The following is a 15,191-nucleotide window of genomic DNA, read 5'->3' as shown; positions in this document are numbered from 1 at the left end:
CGAGTAAAAATGCGATATTGAAATATCGACGCGGGAAGGTATCGTGGAATCGATTTGTAACGCGGATTCAAGGAGAAGGCTGCGCGAATTTCCATGCAAACTCAGCGAGACGTTGCCACAGAACCAGTTCAATTAAGCGCTACGAATTCTTGCGGCTCGTACTACCGGAGGAATATTCCGTGGCGTGGATTTTAAAAGTCTTGCCTTTCGGTGCGCGCGCTCGTAACCAGGTAGATATCCACAACTGGCCAGAGAAGGTGAAGGAGAAGTCGAGGAACGATGGAAAAGGAGAACGAGAAGAGCGAGCAGGAAGGCGGATTCTGCGGCCAGAACGTTTTAGCGGCGATTTGCCTGCGACCGCAGGCCAACGACGTAATATACAAACCACTTTCTTAAGCTCGTGGTGGCGGCTCGCTTGTATGGAGCATCGTTGGTTATATGGTGGCGGTTCTTCGCTTCCTCGCCTGGCTTCTTCTCTGCTTCTTCTTCTTCTCTTTTCAATACGCCGCGCCGCCACTCTTCTTCAATCGCTAATTCCGCATCTTATCATTTTTATTCGAGGTCCAGTTTTCTTTTTTTCTTTTTTTTTTTTTTTTTTGTATCCTTGTCCTCTTTTACAATCCGAGACTTTCTTCGCTTTCACTCTTCCGAATTTTTTCTACATCTTCCTAACCTCGATTTTTATTCTTGTCCACAAATTTCTTTTAATTTTTGTAGCCTGGCGTTCCTTTTATTTTACATATTATGTTCTTCTTTCATGGTCCTTACTGAATCGTGTATCATAGACTTTTCGAAAACTTGTTTAAACTTCCCGACTTTGCACTCTTTCGATGAACTCTTCTCTTTCGTTCTTTCTATGCTCTATTAATTTCCTCTTTATTCACATTTTTTTCTTTGATTCGCACATTTTTTCTTTGACTCGAGGCTTGGCAAATTTATATCGCTGCAACATCTTTTCTGATTCTTCGAGATTAATTCCAACAATTTCTCCAATTTTTATCCTTCTTCTTCATCCATCGTTATATATCCCTTCACCCGCAGCTTCTTCATTTACCAAATTTTTTCTCCAAATCGCAGCATTCTGTTTCCCTCGTCGATTTCTCTTTGCTTCTACTCTCCTCCGTTCCGACTGCCTCCGCCGGTTCCTCGAGCTTCTCTCTATCTCCTCGTGTCGCACGAGCAACGCGATACACAGGACCGACCACGAGGAGGCTCGAAGCAGCTCTTTCTCCTCGGTTTCCACTCGGTTGATCGCTCGTTCGCGCACAACGGGTATAGAATTACTCGCGGTTGGAGCTCCTCGCCTCTCGCGAACGCGCTCCTTTATCCCCTTGCCCGATTATTAATTCGAGCACTGATCAAATTTACGATGGTCAACGAGCGAACCGAACGAATGAAAAGGGTGAGGAAGAAAGAGGGAAAATGGAAGAGAAGAAGATGGAATGTCGTGCGGTTTTTCCGCATGAGCTGAAACGTTTAAGGTTCCTCGATGGTCTCGTGGCTTTATCGAGGTCGTTCGGCCTCCTTTCCTCGGTTACCTGTGCCTTGTCCTTCTTTTCAACTTGTTCTCAGTCCACCACGACGGTGAATTTCGTTTTTGCACGATTTAGCTACTGGCCACTTGTGCAGTTTTTATAATTTGTGCCTAAGGCGATGTCAACTGCGATTGCTCTCTATAAGACTCAGTGTAGCATCTGATCTATCAAATTTTGTTATACGTTTTTCACTATTCATTCGTAATTGAGTTCTTCTAACGCATAGGTTGATTTCTTGCACCAGACTCGCGCGTATATCGAATAGCGGTTAAGGTTCAATTAATTTAAGAACAATTAAAATAGTTCTTTTGGGAGCTACGAACTGTTTAGAAGTTCCTATGAGAGCAATTAGTTTCATAGATTATTGACGCCAATTTCAGTTGCCGCGTTTACAAATAATAAAGATTTTTACAATGAACAAAGATTTTGAAATATATTTTTTCTGGCAAATGAACGCAAAAGAAAGAAGAAGAAACGAAGACTGATTCCTTCCTATCATTATCGCTTCAAGTGTCTAAATTTCTACGATTTTAACATCTAAGAAGCGAGTACTTTTTATTAGATGGTTGTCTCTAATTTCATTGACAACTTCTATGCATTTCTGTTCATCAGGAGAAAGATACGACTCATAAATATTCGCTTCGTAATTCAACCGTTACAAAGTATTTTTATATTCATTTACAATTTACAAGTCACGTAACGTTATTGAAGATAAGCCAATCGGCCGAAAGCCCACGCAAGAATATCCCCTTAACACCGACGTGATTTTTCGATGCACTTTTTCCACAGAGACAGAGGACGAACCGATCGCCTTATCTGTCTCAAAAGGGGGTTGGAGAAGCTTCGAGCTCTTTAATGAATATGCGAACGATTCTCGCCGATCCCCCTCGTCCCGAGACGAACGTCCTCGTGACCCACGACCCTCTGGACTCTACACGTTCCGTACGTTCCATCCCCTGGCCCCTCTTCACCCCTCGCGAGGCTAACATGGGATTGAGACATGTAAATTGGTGCAATCGGCCACTCCGATCGACGCGGCTCGTCCGACGCTGCCTCGGCGCACGCTACAACGCTACAGGTCGCTTCAAATCACCAAATCATAGTGACTTTTACCATCAGAGAGAAGAATTTGGTGGGATGAAAATGATATGGTACATATTCGATTTGACGTAGGTTTACATTGATTTTTATTGAAATTTTCGAAGGAATTGCAAAAGATTTTAGTAAATTGAAAACATATCGTGGATGTACAATATGTCGTAGAATGAATTAGTAACTCTTGCGCGATAGAAATCGTTATAGTGGATCTGTAAAAAAAGAAGAGATGGTTTTTAATGAATAATTTAAGTCTAGTTTGATGGCACTCGATTAATGTTAGAACTGGTACTTTTTAATCTGCGCTTCGATGCAAATGGTTTTAATCGTGACATACTGTGACGAAACTTAGTAACAAGAAATAAATATATTTCTATTCCAATGATAATTCATATTAATTTTGTGAAAAAGCACCAGCATGGTCTCGGTAATCCCAAAAGTTCGAACTCTGTAATCTCTCATTTTGAAAGGTTCACTACTTCTAATTTTAAACTTTCGTCGTTTCTTTTCGCTATTTGACGGTATAATATCTATGTGTTTATCAATATTTCCTAGGTTTAAATTGAACTAAAATACCAAGCAACATAACGCGAGAAGAATTCCATAAACATCTTTACGCTTCGTGTCCCGGTTTCTCGATATTCAAATAAATCGAATTAAGAATTTCGTCACGAACGTAACGGCGTGGCGAATTCGGTAAAAGAAGAATTCGGCAGAGGACGAAAAGGGAGAAGAGAAACAGGGGAAGAACGAAGCAGAGGAAGAAGAAACGTGAGACAACCTGTAGGGTAGGCGCTAAGGTGTTAATGAGGTCGTGTCGCTCCGAGTCGATTCAATTATGCGGCGGTGGCGACTAACGAGGCCCCGTTTACCCTTTCAGTCGTCTTTTAGCCTCTCGGCCTCTTAACCGGTCGATCTCCTACCTGCTGCTAGTGCTGCTACACCTACGGCTAGCCGCCGCGTACCGTGCATCAGGATCTTTCATTAGATTCACTTGTCGTCCTCGAACCAGTCGACGAAAAAGTTTCTCGTTTCGTTCGTCGAATCGACATGCTTCGAGATTTTTAACCCGTTCAAATCAGCCTTGGTTCTTCACTCTTTCAACTATCTCGCATTTGTGCTACATTACGAATTCTTCCACGATTTCTTATTCTTGGTAATTATCGTTAGTTCCACAACTAATTCCGAATTTCATTTAACTATTATGTGCTTCTTAATTATAGCATCTTTTTATTCTGTCACTGGTTCAAAGCCAACCCATATCATTGTTGGTTCCTTTTTAGAATTATTAGAACTTAGAATTTCTTAGATATTAGGAATTCTATTGCGGTATCTTCTTTTCTAGCGATTGTCACTAACATCTGGTAGCATCGACGGTAAAGAATCATTTTGAAACCAAATTATGCCAGATTGGGTTTAGGTTGTATAATAAATTTACAAAATCTTATACAGAAGCGATCAAACATTTAAGCTTGACATGTCGAGAGAAATTTTCGATCCTCGGAGACTAAGAAACGGTGTCGAGTGTCAATGACCTTACCGATTTTGTCGCGTTGGATTAATCTCGCTAATCAGATACCGTGTTCCGACTTTTAATAAATTTTAAAGGCAGCTTTGCCCTACTACTATATTCGCGATGTTTTATTAACATAAGATTCACAACTTACCGTCGATGGAGAAAGGGAATTCTGAAGAAGCGAGGGTGCTCGCTGGTCCTGCGGCGTGCAGAAGGTACTCGGGCCCCAAACCACCCAGTCCTTGAAAAATTATAAAGAAGAAAAGAAAAAAAGGCGATTAGACAGTAGAAAAAAAAAACAAGATTTTATTCGACTATTTTTAAATAGGAAATAATACTATCCCGTATCGTATGGCACGTCTAACGAAATCAAAAGCCTCGATCCTCAAAGACATTCTTCCGGCGGAAATGCGGGCTCTTTACAACTTCCCTGCGTTTAATACCAGAGATGGCGTACTCTACTTCCTTAATTACCTTTATCGAGAAAAAAGAAGCAACAGAGAAAGGGGGAGATTGAAATAAGATCGATAGGATATCCGAACGTTAACTTGAAGGATTTACCAAAATGAACGTCGCCTGTGGTTCAGGATAAAAATACAGACTCGAGTTGTTGGTTTCTGATATCTGTTAAACTCAATAAAAATAAATACAATTTTCATAGCGATTTTAAACAAACCTTTGTTCTAATTTACATCTCTCTTCTATTCTATTTTAGTTATTTTTATATTCTACAAGCATACATTCATTTTATTGTATACACTGGTTAAAAAATTAATTTATACCCACTCGCTGCATCTACGAACTTTTCTATATGACTGTTTTTAAAATTAATCTTCATCGCCCTTTTCATTCGTTTGAGTTTTCCGAGAAAGCTCTTCGCAATATCTATCTGATAATTCTCTTCATCAGTATGCGTTATCCTACCGTATTTATCTTAATCATTCAACCTCCAATTTCTCTAGAAACTTAAAAAATGTCCCATCTATTATCTTAACAATAGGAATAACGTTCATTGTCTGTAGGTAGGATGTTCGATGGCGAATAAGTTTCAAGCACTGGATGGGGACGTGATCGAAATTAGGCGACGTCCCCGGTCGCTATCGTTCTAATTATCTCGGAACAAGTACAAGCCAAGGTAATTACCGTGTAACGAGGCGTTGGGACTGTGCGTGGAGGCCTGGAGCTGGTGGTAAAGGTGGTCCATGTAGTTGAGCCGGTAGGCGGGATGCAGGGCCGTATGCTCCGAGAGGGGGTGACTTCTGCGGAGGAAATCACCGCCGGAAGTCCCGTTGCCGGCTGCCCCGCCACCTCCGCCCCCACTGCCACCGCCACCGCCGCCACTAGCACCGCTGCTTGCTCCGCCACCGCCACCGGTGGCTGCACTACCGATCGCCGTCGTGCTGCTGGACAATCTGAAACAATTAATCCTTCTGTCAATTTGTGTTTCAACCTTACAAGGTTTATACTGTCCTGCAGATTATAAAATGCAGATTGTCGATATAATCGAAACTGTGTGGTTCAATGGTTTGTCAAATATTTACCTTTAGGACCTTTCTGCATGATCGAACTGATAAGATATTAGTATGAAATTTTAGTATGAATTACGAGCTGCCAGTATTTATAAATGCCTATACGTACGAGCAACGAGTTTAGCAATAAAACGAATGGAATCTTGCAATGTGTTTAAGTAGCATAATCACATAATCGGTAGAAATAACGTTAGAGAGGTTTGACCCACGGCGGAATCAAACTGACCAACATCATCGAGACTAATTAACATTTGATCTCCAAACGATGAAATATTAACCAAACGCTTGAACAAAATAAGAAGATAGTTAAGAAATGGAATTATCAATTTATTTTGTTCAGTGACTCGTTAGATATTCCAAAACTTTAATTCTTCCACGGAAACTAAAGTCTAAAGCTTCAAAAGTGAAAAAGAGGGCATCGCAAATTCTAATCCTCCCAGAGAACAGCTATAAACTTTCTCGGAAACGCTCTTAAATCTACGAAATCAGCGCGACGTCTGTCAAACCTCGGAGAGGTCCTCGCTTAAAGAAACAAAGAAGCCTTCTCGAAACAGAGATGTAATTCAGCTAGCAGATTAATCATCCCGAAAGGACAATGCAAAGAGAGGAAACGGTCGTTTAACGAATGAAATTACGCCACGCTCGAAGCCGCCACAAATGGCGCGTGTCTCTTCGTCAAACATTCTATTTTTGCCGACGTCGACGCTGAAGAGAACAGGTGTCTTCTAGCAAGGTCGAGCTTGTTTCTCGTCGTGTTCCCGAAAGCGATTCGACGATTTTTCCTTTTTGCTCGGTGCCTTACCAGAAGACAAAGGTGTGTCTCGAGGTACCCGGCAACAAGAAAAAGCCATCCAAGAATCGCGAGCACGCTGTGCCACGCGCTCTGCTTTCGACCCTGAACTATGGACCGTTCGTCACGCACGGAATATCGGGAAATGACGCGTGTCTCGTGTCATCGGTGCTGTTTGTCTTTGAAAATTGTCGTCGGTCTCGCCGGTCTGTTTGCGATTTTTCAACATTTTATTTTCATCTATTTTCCGTTGATGAATTGACGATTACAATGTATCCATGATTGTTAGTGACTAATTTGTTTACTTAACAGTTTATCTAATTACTTAGCAATGTCGTTAAATTTGATTATCTTAAAGGACTTCTTCTATTATAAGTTCTCGAGAAAATCAATTTGTTCTTTTTTGTATTTACGAAAAAGATTTGTAAATGTTTCCGAAGCATTGACAAATATATTCACAAAATTCTAACAGAAAAGTCGTATGCTTGCCTTGTAAAAGATATTATAGAAGGCAACTGGAATCTTCAATCTTCGTCTCGAATGAGAAGCCAAACGACGTTTAAAACTCATTCATCAAAAGAAGAATCGTGCAAAGCAATTCTCCATTTACAACTGAACCTAAATAATTCTTCATCCCCCAAAACTTCTCAAGACGACCATTTCCAAGGAAATGTGACGCGTCGAATAATATTCGTTCGCAAAAGGAGCAAGAACACGTCGGATGGCTTTACACTGTGATCCAAAAACGAAAACGCCCCTTTATGTTACTTATTCTAGTCGAGATACGAAAGACAACAAAGGGTGCAGAGAATCGTCTGATCCTCGCGGAATAGAGCGGCTCGCGTTTTGACTGACGGCCATTCGCCACGCTCGAATCATCAGGAAATGGCGCGTGTCTCGTACCTTCAAAGATGTTCTCTCAGCCGTTTAGTCGTTAGTGCCTCTTTACGAGCACCTCTCTCCTCTCGAGGATCCGAGAATTCTTCGTGGAATCGCAAAGAACGTCAGGTGGCCTGAGATCTTTATTGGAAACGCAGCGAGAGGACCTCGCGCGTCCATCGAGGCGAGAGCCTTCGTGTAACTTACTGCCAAGGTCGTGCACCCGAGGAATTTCCTTGGAATTCCATAGAGAATTTTCGATCGGACGAGGAAAGTCATTTGTAAGTTATTAAAATTGTTCTGCTAAATTATTAAACAAATTATAACCCGTAGCATCCGGGAGGCTAATATTTTATTATTCTTTCTTTCTTTTTCCATTTTTTATTCGTCGCATTGACAACACGGCCATTAGCGACGGTTTTGCTTGCGTCTAAACCTCGTTCCATGTGTCCGTCGAGTTGATAAATTTCACGAGGTTTTCTCTGCTCTGTTCCGAATCGAATACTTTCTTTAGTTCTTGGAATCTGTTGTGTGTTTCGGATAGTTTTGTGCATAATATTTTACTTGTGTTCTTAACGTTAGATTCCGATATAAAAATATGAAAGAAATTTAAATATTATACAAAATTGACATCAAAGTATTGACGAAAATATCATTGAACTTCCCATAAAAGAAACTTTGCGGTAGCGAAAACTCTACAAATTTCAGATTTATTTTGTCTGCGGACTTTCTAACAAATACTCGGCCAACAGCTGACAGAAATGACTACATTTATTTCCATATGGTAAAGGCAGCCATCGTGGAGACAGAAGTGAAGACATTTAAAGGATCGTAGAAGTCAGAGTAGTTCGTTAAAATCACAGATTGGTATTTCACCATCTGCTTTTAAATTAGTTTGTTTGGCTGTTTCCTGCATTCCGGTACGTGTTCCACCGTAAAAATTCTTGATATTTACGTTCACCCTTCTTTCGGCCATAAATTTTTATCCCGGCAACGTATGCTTCGGAAACTAGACGCGTTCCTACTGCCCGTGTCAACAGGAACAACTTTATGGAGTGTTCATTATATCATGAGAGAAAATTAGGGAACGAATTCTATAGTTCAGCTAGTTTTTTGTTTCCATTCGTTACAAACTTCGTCTTAGGTATTTTTTAAAACGTCTCTCTATAGTACCACGTTTATATTAAAATCGTCACCTATTCATTTCAAAACTATTCTACGAATTAAATTAATCAAAATTAAAATAGATCTTTACGCGAAAATCGAGGAGATTTCTGGAAAAAGGACTCGTGACAAAATGATAAACTGAACATGTATAATGTTGGAAATTTCAATCCTACCTTTTAATAGTAATTGCGTTGAAATTGAAAATTATACTGGTTCTTAAAGAACCTTCTCTTTATATTTACAAAATAACGAAAAATTTCATAATTCGACTATTTTACTGAAAAATACACCACAGATCTATGTTTCCTTGCCAAAAAAAAAAAAAAATCTTCTCGATGATTCATTAATTCAATGCCTATTCTATGAATTAAATTAATCAAAACTAAAGTGGATTTCTATGCCAAAATTGTTTTACCTCTCGTTAATTGGATTTTCATTCTCCGCTGTGTTCCGTTCCGAGGAATGAGAAAATGGCGTCGCGTGAAAAGCAGCAGGCGCGAAGATGGAACCACGGGAAATAGAGACAGCAATTGGCGCGTGTCATAACGTTTTAACGCGTATTACGATGTTTGAGCCGGTCCCTGTCTAAATATTGGCTCCGCACTGGCGCGAGTTTGCTGAGCAAAGACAACCGGCTCGACTGTTTGACTTTACTTAAAGTCCACGGATCCCGATTACTGCCTACTCGTTACCTGCTTTACGCGGCCGCCCCGTGTTAACAAGTTTGTCACACAATAAGCAACATATCGTTTCCAAAAAATGAAGAAAACCGCCGCTCCGCCATCTCGTTTCTGCGCTAACGGTGTCCCAATCTCAAGATCGGTGCCCTCAGGATTTCGATACGTTTTAATCTATATGATATATTTTTATAAACGTGTCTGACTATTTTCCGATCTATTTTATGGACTTATTTAACAATTATTCCAGCTATTAACATTCACAACGTTTGAATTTTAAAACCTCAATCCCTGCAACAGCGAAAAGATATGTTTTCTTCTATACTTCAGAGTTGCATTTATGTAATTATTTTCTCCCCAAAACTGGGAACGAGGGCGTAATAAATTTGGTGACAGCTTCGTTCGAGAAACTGCCGATAATTTTCCACTTATTTCTCGAAATTCTATTGTATAAGATAAAAACTAATCGTAAATATTAGGTTGTCTGAAAAGTGTCTTTCTTTTACAGACACGTCTTTTACAACAACCCATTTTTATACAAACATGAAACCTAATCTCTCCAACGTTGTGATGTTTATTTTGATAGAACGAAATGGATCATACGTAATTCCTGTTGTTGTGCATCTATTGTTTCCTTATAAAACGAAAGAAACTTTTTAGACGACCTAATACCTACATGTAGCACAGATGTCCTTTACAACACAGTTCACGACAGAAATTCTAAATTCATTGAAAAGATTAACAAGATTCCTACAAACCTCTGATGTCTCCTTCAAACACTGATAAAGAATAGGATACATTAACGTATCTGCCCTATTCGTTAAATTAAAGCGCAACGGACTGCCACAGATCCATAGAAATCTAAAATAACGGCTCAGAGAAACGTTTCATAAATTTTCTTAGGAGTATGAATGAACGGCCTAAAACAACAAGATGCTTTCATCGTCCCAGGAAACGGAGCAGATTCAGTGAAGATCTGGACGATGAATTAGAACGGGGTCGTAGAGATGACGGAATCAGGGACAAAAATTAGGACGCTTTGACAGGCTGCTTAGTAGCGTGGCTGTAAAAAGCTTGGCCACGAGAACGGCCAGAGGAACAGGGGACATAATTACAATGAAAACATCGTCGACCCCGTCGGCTCGACGTCTTTTTGCCCGTAGCTTTCTAGTCGCTGGTTCCCTCGTCAACAGAGAAGGAGAATAACAGGCTGAGAGAGGAGGGAACGAGACCGATTCTATTTCGAATCCTGCTGAGTGCCAGATGACTCGTGGTACATACGCTTTTGCCTTCCAGTTCTCTTCCTTTTCTCTTCCTTCCTCTTCCTTTTCTGCCTCTTCCTCTTCTCTTTTCACCATCGAATCTTTGCATTGTTCACTTTCGTTCTAACTTCTCCCTTCTAACCTCTTTCACGTGTCGTTTCTTTCTTAGAGATTCGCCTTTTTTATTTCCATTTTCCACACTTTTATTTGGCAATGATCTTTTTTTTTTGTAGCGGTTGGTCGGAGATTCTTTTGTTTGTTCTGAGAGATTAAAAGAGGTCCGGTAATTTATTGTCACGATAAATTAGCCAAAGCTGCTATAAATAATTCAAAATACGATTTTGCAAATGAAAATATAAATCACGTAGTTTGCCAATGGAAGTTCCCTCGGATATTAATGGAAACTAGTCTCAGAAGTTGCTATTCGACTTTAGAATTGATCAAGAAATTGCAAGGTATAAACTTTCGTAAAATTTAAGAAATTAAAAAATATATTTACGTGTGTTTTTATGTCTTTTTATTACAATCGGAGAAATTCTTTAAGTAAGTGTTAACAAATATACCTTTTCATTTACCTTCATGTGCGTATACACAGACACTTACGTATAAGTGAAGTATATATCTCCATTTCGCATTCTTAACAGAAACGAAACAGAAGAAAATATGTTTCCCACGCGAGGATTTAATCTTTTAACCCTTCATTGGTGTTCATAACAAATTCATCTTCTTCATTTACATAACAAATACCACGTCAGTTTTAAAAAAAGTTCACGTAGAGGCTATTTACCACTCGAAGGATTAAACGTTGATATTAGAGTATTTGTGAAATTCGTGTTTATGGATTCTGGGTTCCATTTTGACTCGGTACGAGGGGGTAAAATTTTTACGTCGTGTTCACCATTTATCCCTTCCGTTATACCGCTCCGTTCTCCAATTAAGCTATTATTAATTTCTCTTTCGGAGTTCTTCTCGCTGTTCCTCTCCCTTTCCACGCTTTCCAGGCCTGAAAGTCGGCGAGGAACAAGGGACACGGAGGGAGGACCGACAGATAAAACTCGAGTCGTTAACTCGTCACGCCGGAAACCGACGCATCTATCTTTATCTACGGCCCGTCTGCCAGCAAGGCTGGCTTCTTCTTGAAATTCCTTCGGCGATTCCTTTCCCTGGTTCTTTCTTCTCCATTGCTATGAGAAATTTTCCGCTAAAACTAATTCGCTGATACTAATTTTATCGAGGATATCGACATGGAAATTATATTAACTCTTTGAAACGTGTAACAAGTAATGTTTCGACGTTACTAGCAAAAGTACAACAAATTTTGCTTTTCAAATTCGTACTTTAATTCAATTTCAATGTTGTACTTTACAATTAAAAATAGAAAGACGAATTTGCTACTTTTTAGAAAATATTTATATTTAGGAATACTGAAATTTATGGTATTTAAAACAATATTTCAACTTTCTCCAAATGTAATGGAGAACAAAGGATGGAAGATAAAAGAGAAATGAAAAATTAAATGGAAGTGTTTTTTCAATTGTGGTTTACAGCAAGTTCCAAGAATAGTTCCAATCGAATAACCCAAGTTATTTAATGATTTATCGTATGTACAAAAAGTGCTGCACGAAATGTAAATAGAATATATTTTTTTAGCCAATTTCTCCTCCACTTAAATCGTAATTACAATAATTTTGTCCAATTACATATTTAAAGTTCGCAATCTTCGCGTCTTTACATGACGGAGGCAGAATAAAAAGCAGTATATTATTATTGATTTTAATTGATGAAAAAGGAAATATTAGCGAGTTCAACGCACGTTCTGACTTATTTTTGCAGATAATCTGGTATTTATCGCGACCTTCGTTACGTCTTAGTCGGTTTATGTTCGACCAGCAGAAAAAGAAGGGAAGCCGGGTGAAGTATTAAGGGTCACAAGCTCATTAACGCGACTCGTGGTAATGAGGCGAGCGAGGCGCTGTTCAGGAACATCTGCCGGGTTTCCCTGCCGTTTCGTAAAACGGAGAGCTGGTCGAAAAGGAAACAGGATTCGGATGAAAGTTCTTGGAATTTTTTGGTTTCCCGCTCTCTTCTGCTGATTCATCAGTTCCAGCGTTTCAATAGTCCTTTAATACTTTAAAGAGCGCTTTGTATGTCTTGGGAAATTATTATTTATTTCGAAGAAATCTGAATATTCGCTAGAAAAAAGACCTCGGATTTAGAAATGGTCAATACCATTTATCTCCAAAGCATAAAATTTTCAAATAATTCGAAATATTTAATATTGCAACCTTCAATTATATGGTTTGAAAATCTGCACAGTTCCTATACTTGCAAAACTCTTAGCAGAGTTTCAAGTTCTCAAGACTTCCATAAAAATATCAGATTCCTCAAACTGCAGAACATCGTTCAAAATAATTTGGAAGTCGAATACAAAACGATTTTATTACGTCAATTTTAACTCCTAAGGGAGTACGTAATCATTCACAAATTAATCACGAAGCTATCAAGTTTAAAAACACTACTATTTTCAATATAGAGCACTCTTCGTTAAGGTAGTAAGTAAGCAACGTTAAATGCGAACGAATAATAAAATATCTCTGAACAGATATACGATCCAGTAATTCTAAAATTCTTCTAACATCCAAAGCTAATTTCTCAATTAAAATTAAACTCCCAAAATATCTCTTTCGTCTCCCTTTTCGGAATCAGTCTTCTCTAAATCCTCCACGATCAACAACACCAAGACTAAACGAACTTCTCACGTACCTACCGCTCTGTCGCGAAGCAGACAAGTAGACAAGAAGTTTCCACGAAGATACGACGAAGCTTCGCTAATCACTGGAACGACGCGAAATCCCACGTTGACAAAGTGTCGGCCGTCTCGAGACGACTAAACACCAACACCGGCGAGGGACGAGTTTCGCGGCTTTGCCTCGGATTAAGTTGGGAGCCTAACGCTTCCACGGGGTTTCAGGTTATGATATTTATTCCCTCGGCTCGGTGAGCCACGGGATGATCGAGAGGCAAAGGAAACCATATGGACGACGCGGCACGCGCTTCAAACGCGGCTACGAAAAGAAAACGAGCCAACTATCCGACGGGGAAAATGGCGAGGAAATTTTTTTTCGACCCGCGCTACTGAGATCTATTCTTGATTTAAGCTGGTCGAGAAAGGAGGAAATAGATCGACTAACGTTGGTAGCGATCGAAGAGGCGGTATACGCTCTAAACAGTTGACTATAATGAGAGTCGACAGGTGTCGTGCGTGGGTGAAATGTGTTGGAGTTCATCCGCGATGTTATTAATTCGTGAGAGAATGATTACATTGGTAAAACGTTCTTTCTCGTCATATAATTGATTGTAATTAGCTTTCCTGCATACAGAGTGTCTATTGCACATAGTAATTTGAGTTATTAGGCAGTTTAGTGGATGGTTAGTAGTATCGGCTTGATATGATCAGACAATGTTTAAAACAGTTCACAGGTTGAAGAGAATATTTAACTTTGTTAGTTTTAACATTCGAACTACTAGGTTCTTTGGTTTAGTTTTCGGTTTTTTTGGTTTTACAACTGCTAGAAATGTGCAGGTTTTTTTGGCAATATTAATGTTGGCTTTTGTCAAAGAAGGAAGGAGTACGATATGCATACATATGTTCTCCCTTTCCATTTTCATTGTATAAGTAATTCTAATTAATTCCATAAATTGAAAAGCAGAGAAAAGCGAGTAGATTCCAAAAGCGGTATTTTCTTATATTCGTATTGAAATTTCTGCAAATAAATCATTTCCTTTTTCGCAAATGGAGTATAAATCACGTGTTTGTATTACAAAATTGAAACAAAACAATAAAGTCGATTAATTCGACTTATTCGACAAATTTTTATGAAGAAATGTTTCTTTCTCATTAGATTGTTAAGATTAATATCTTTTTTTTTCTATAATTAGTGAAATACGAATGTTGATATCGGAGATATTAGGATCGTGGCGCTAATGGAAACGCACACCGTCAATTTCAGCGATTTTCTGGTAATTTCGTGGACGCTGTCCGCAATTCATCTCACCAAGGTTGGCACGATGCCATGGACGCCTCGCGCAACGAGCGTCGAAAAGCGCCACGAGAATTTCTTACCGCGAAAAGTCGTGAAACATCGTGGCACGGGGTTATTCTCCTCGTTCATACGGATATAGTCTTTTAAACGACGTTTTCACGGGGTCGTAGTTCATTCGCGAGGCTTTATATTTAGCGTTCCTCACGACTGCTCGAGTTCATCTTCTTTTCGAGCTTCCTGACAAAAGCTTTCTTATTTAGTTACAGACAAATTATGAAGTAATCTGTGATGTTACACTTTTGAGAATATTACACTTATAATATATACGTAATATCGAATTAAGAGTTGATAATAATAATAGTAAATACACTAATTGTATTCGATTTAATGTCCTATTAAATTTGAAGTCGATTAAAATAAATTGCTTATTTCATTCGTATAGCTTCTAATGACCTATATCTAAAACTTAATCCTTATGTCCATCCCCGAATTCTATCTTACAAAATCTTCAACTACTCCAAATTATAGCAACCGAATAACAAAATCCACGTTGGAACCAAATTCATTTCCAAACGTCTAATCCTTATTCTCGCTTCCAAATTCTACTTATGATCTAGAAAATCTTCGACTCACCTATAATAAATTAGCAAATAGTTAATACTACACTGAATAAATAAGTCTCAAACCTGCTCATAACG

At 39.1% G+C, this 15,191-nt stretch overlaps 1 protein-coding gene across 2 annotated transcripts in view; it reads right to left on the bottom strand.

Annotated features, from left to right (window-relative positions):
* ci (transcriptional activator cubitus interruptus) overlaps window positions 1-15,191 on the bottom strand; it is a 145,834-nt gene that overhangs the window by 18,606 nt on the left and 112,037 nt on the right. For both annotated transcript variants that reach the window (XM_033344478.2, XM_076620452.1), the window contains exons 2-3: window positions 5,290-5,558; window positions 4,298-4,387 (exon numbers count right to left, since the gene is read on the bottom strand). In XM_033344478.2, coding sequence (XP_033200369.1) covers window positions 4,298-4,387; window positions 5,290-5,558 — 359 coding nt within the window. The remainder of the gene's footprint in view (window positions 1-4,297; window positions 4,388-5,289; window positions 5,559-15,191) is intronic.

Source organism: Bombus vancouverensis, chromosome 8 (genome assembly GCF_051014615.1).
Source record: "Bombus vancouverensis nearcticus chromosome 8, iyBomVanc1_principal, whole genome shotgun sequence".
Classification (NCBI taxonomy): domain Eukaryota; kingdom Metazoa; phylum Arthropoda; class Insecta; order Hymenoptera; family Apidae; genus Bombus; species Bombus vancouverensis.
This window is presented reverse-complemented; position numbering and strand designations above follow the sequence as displayed.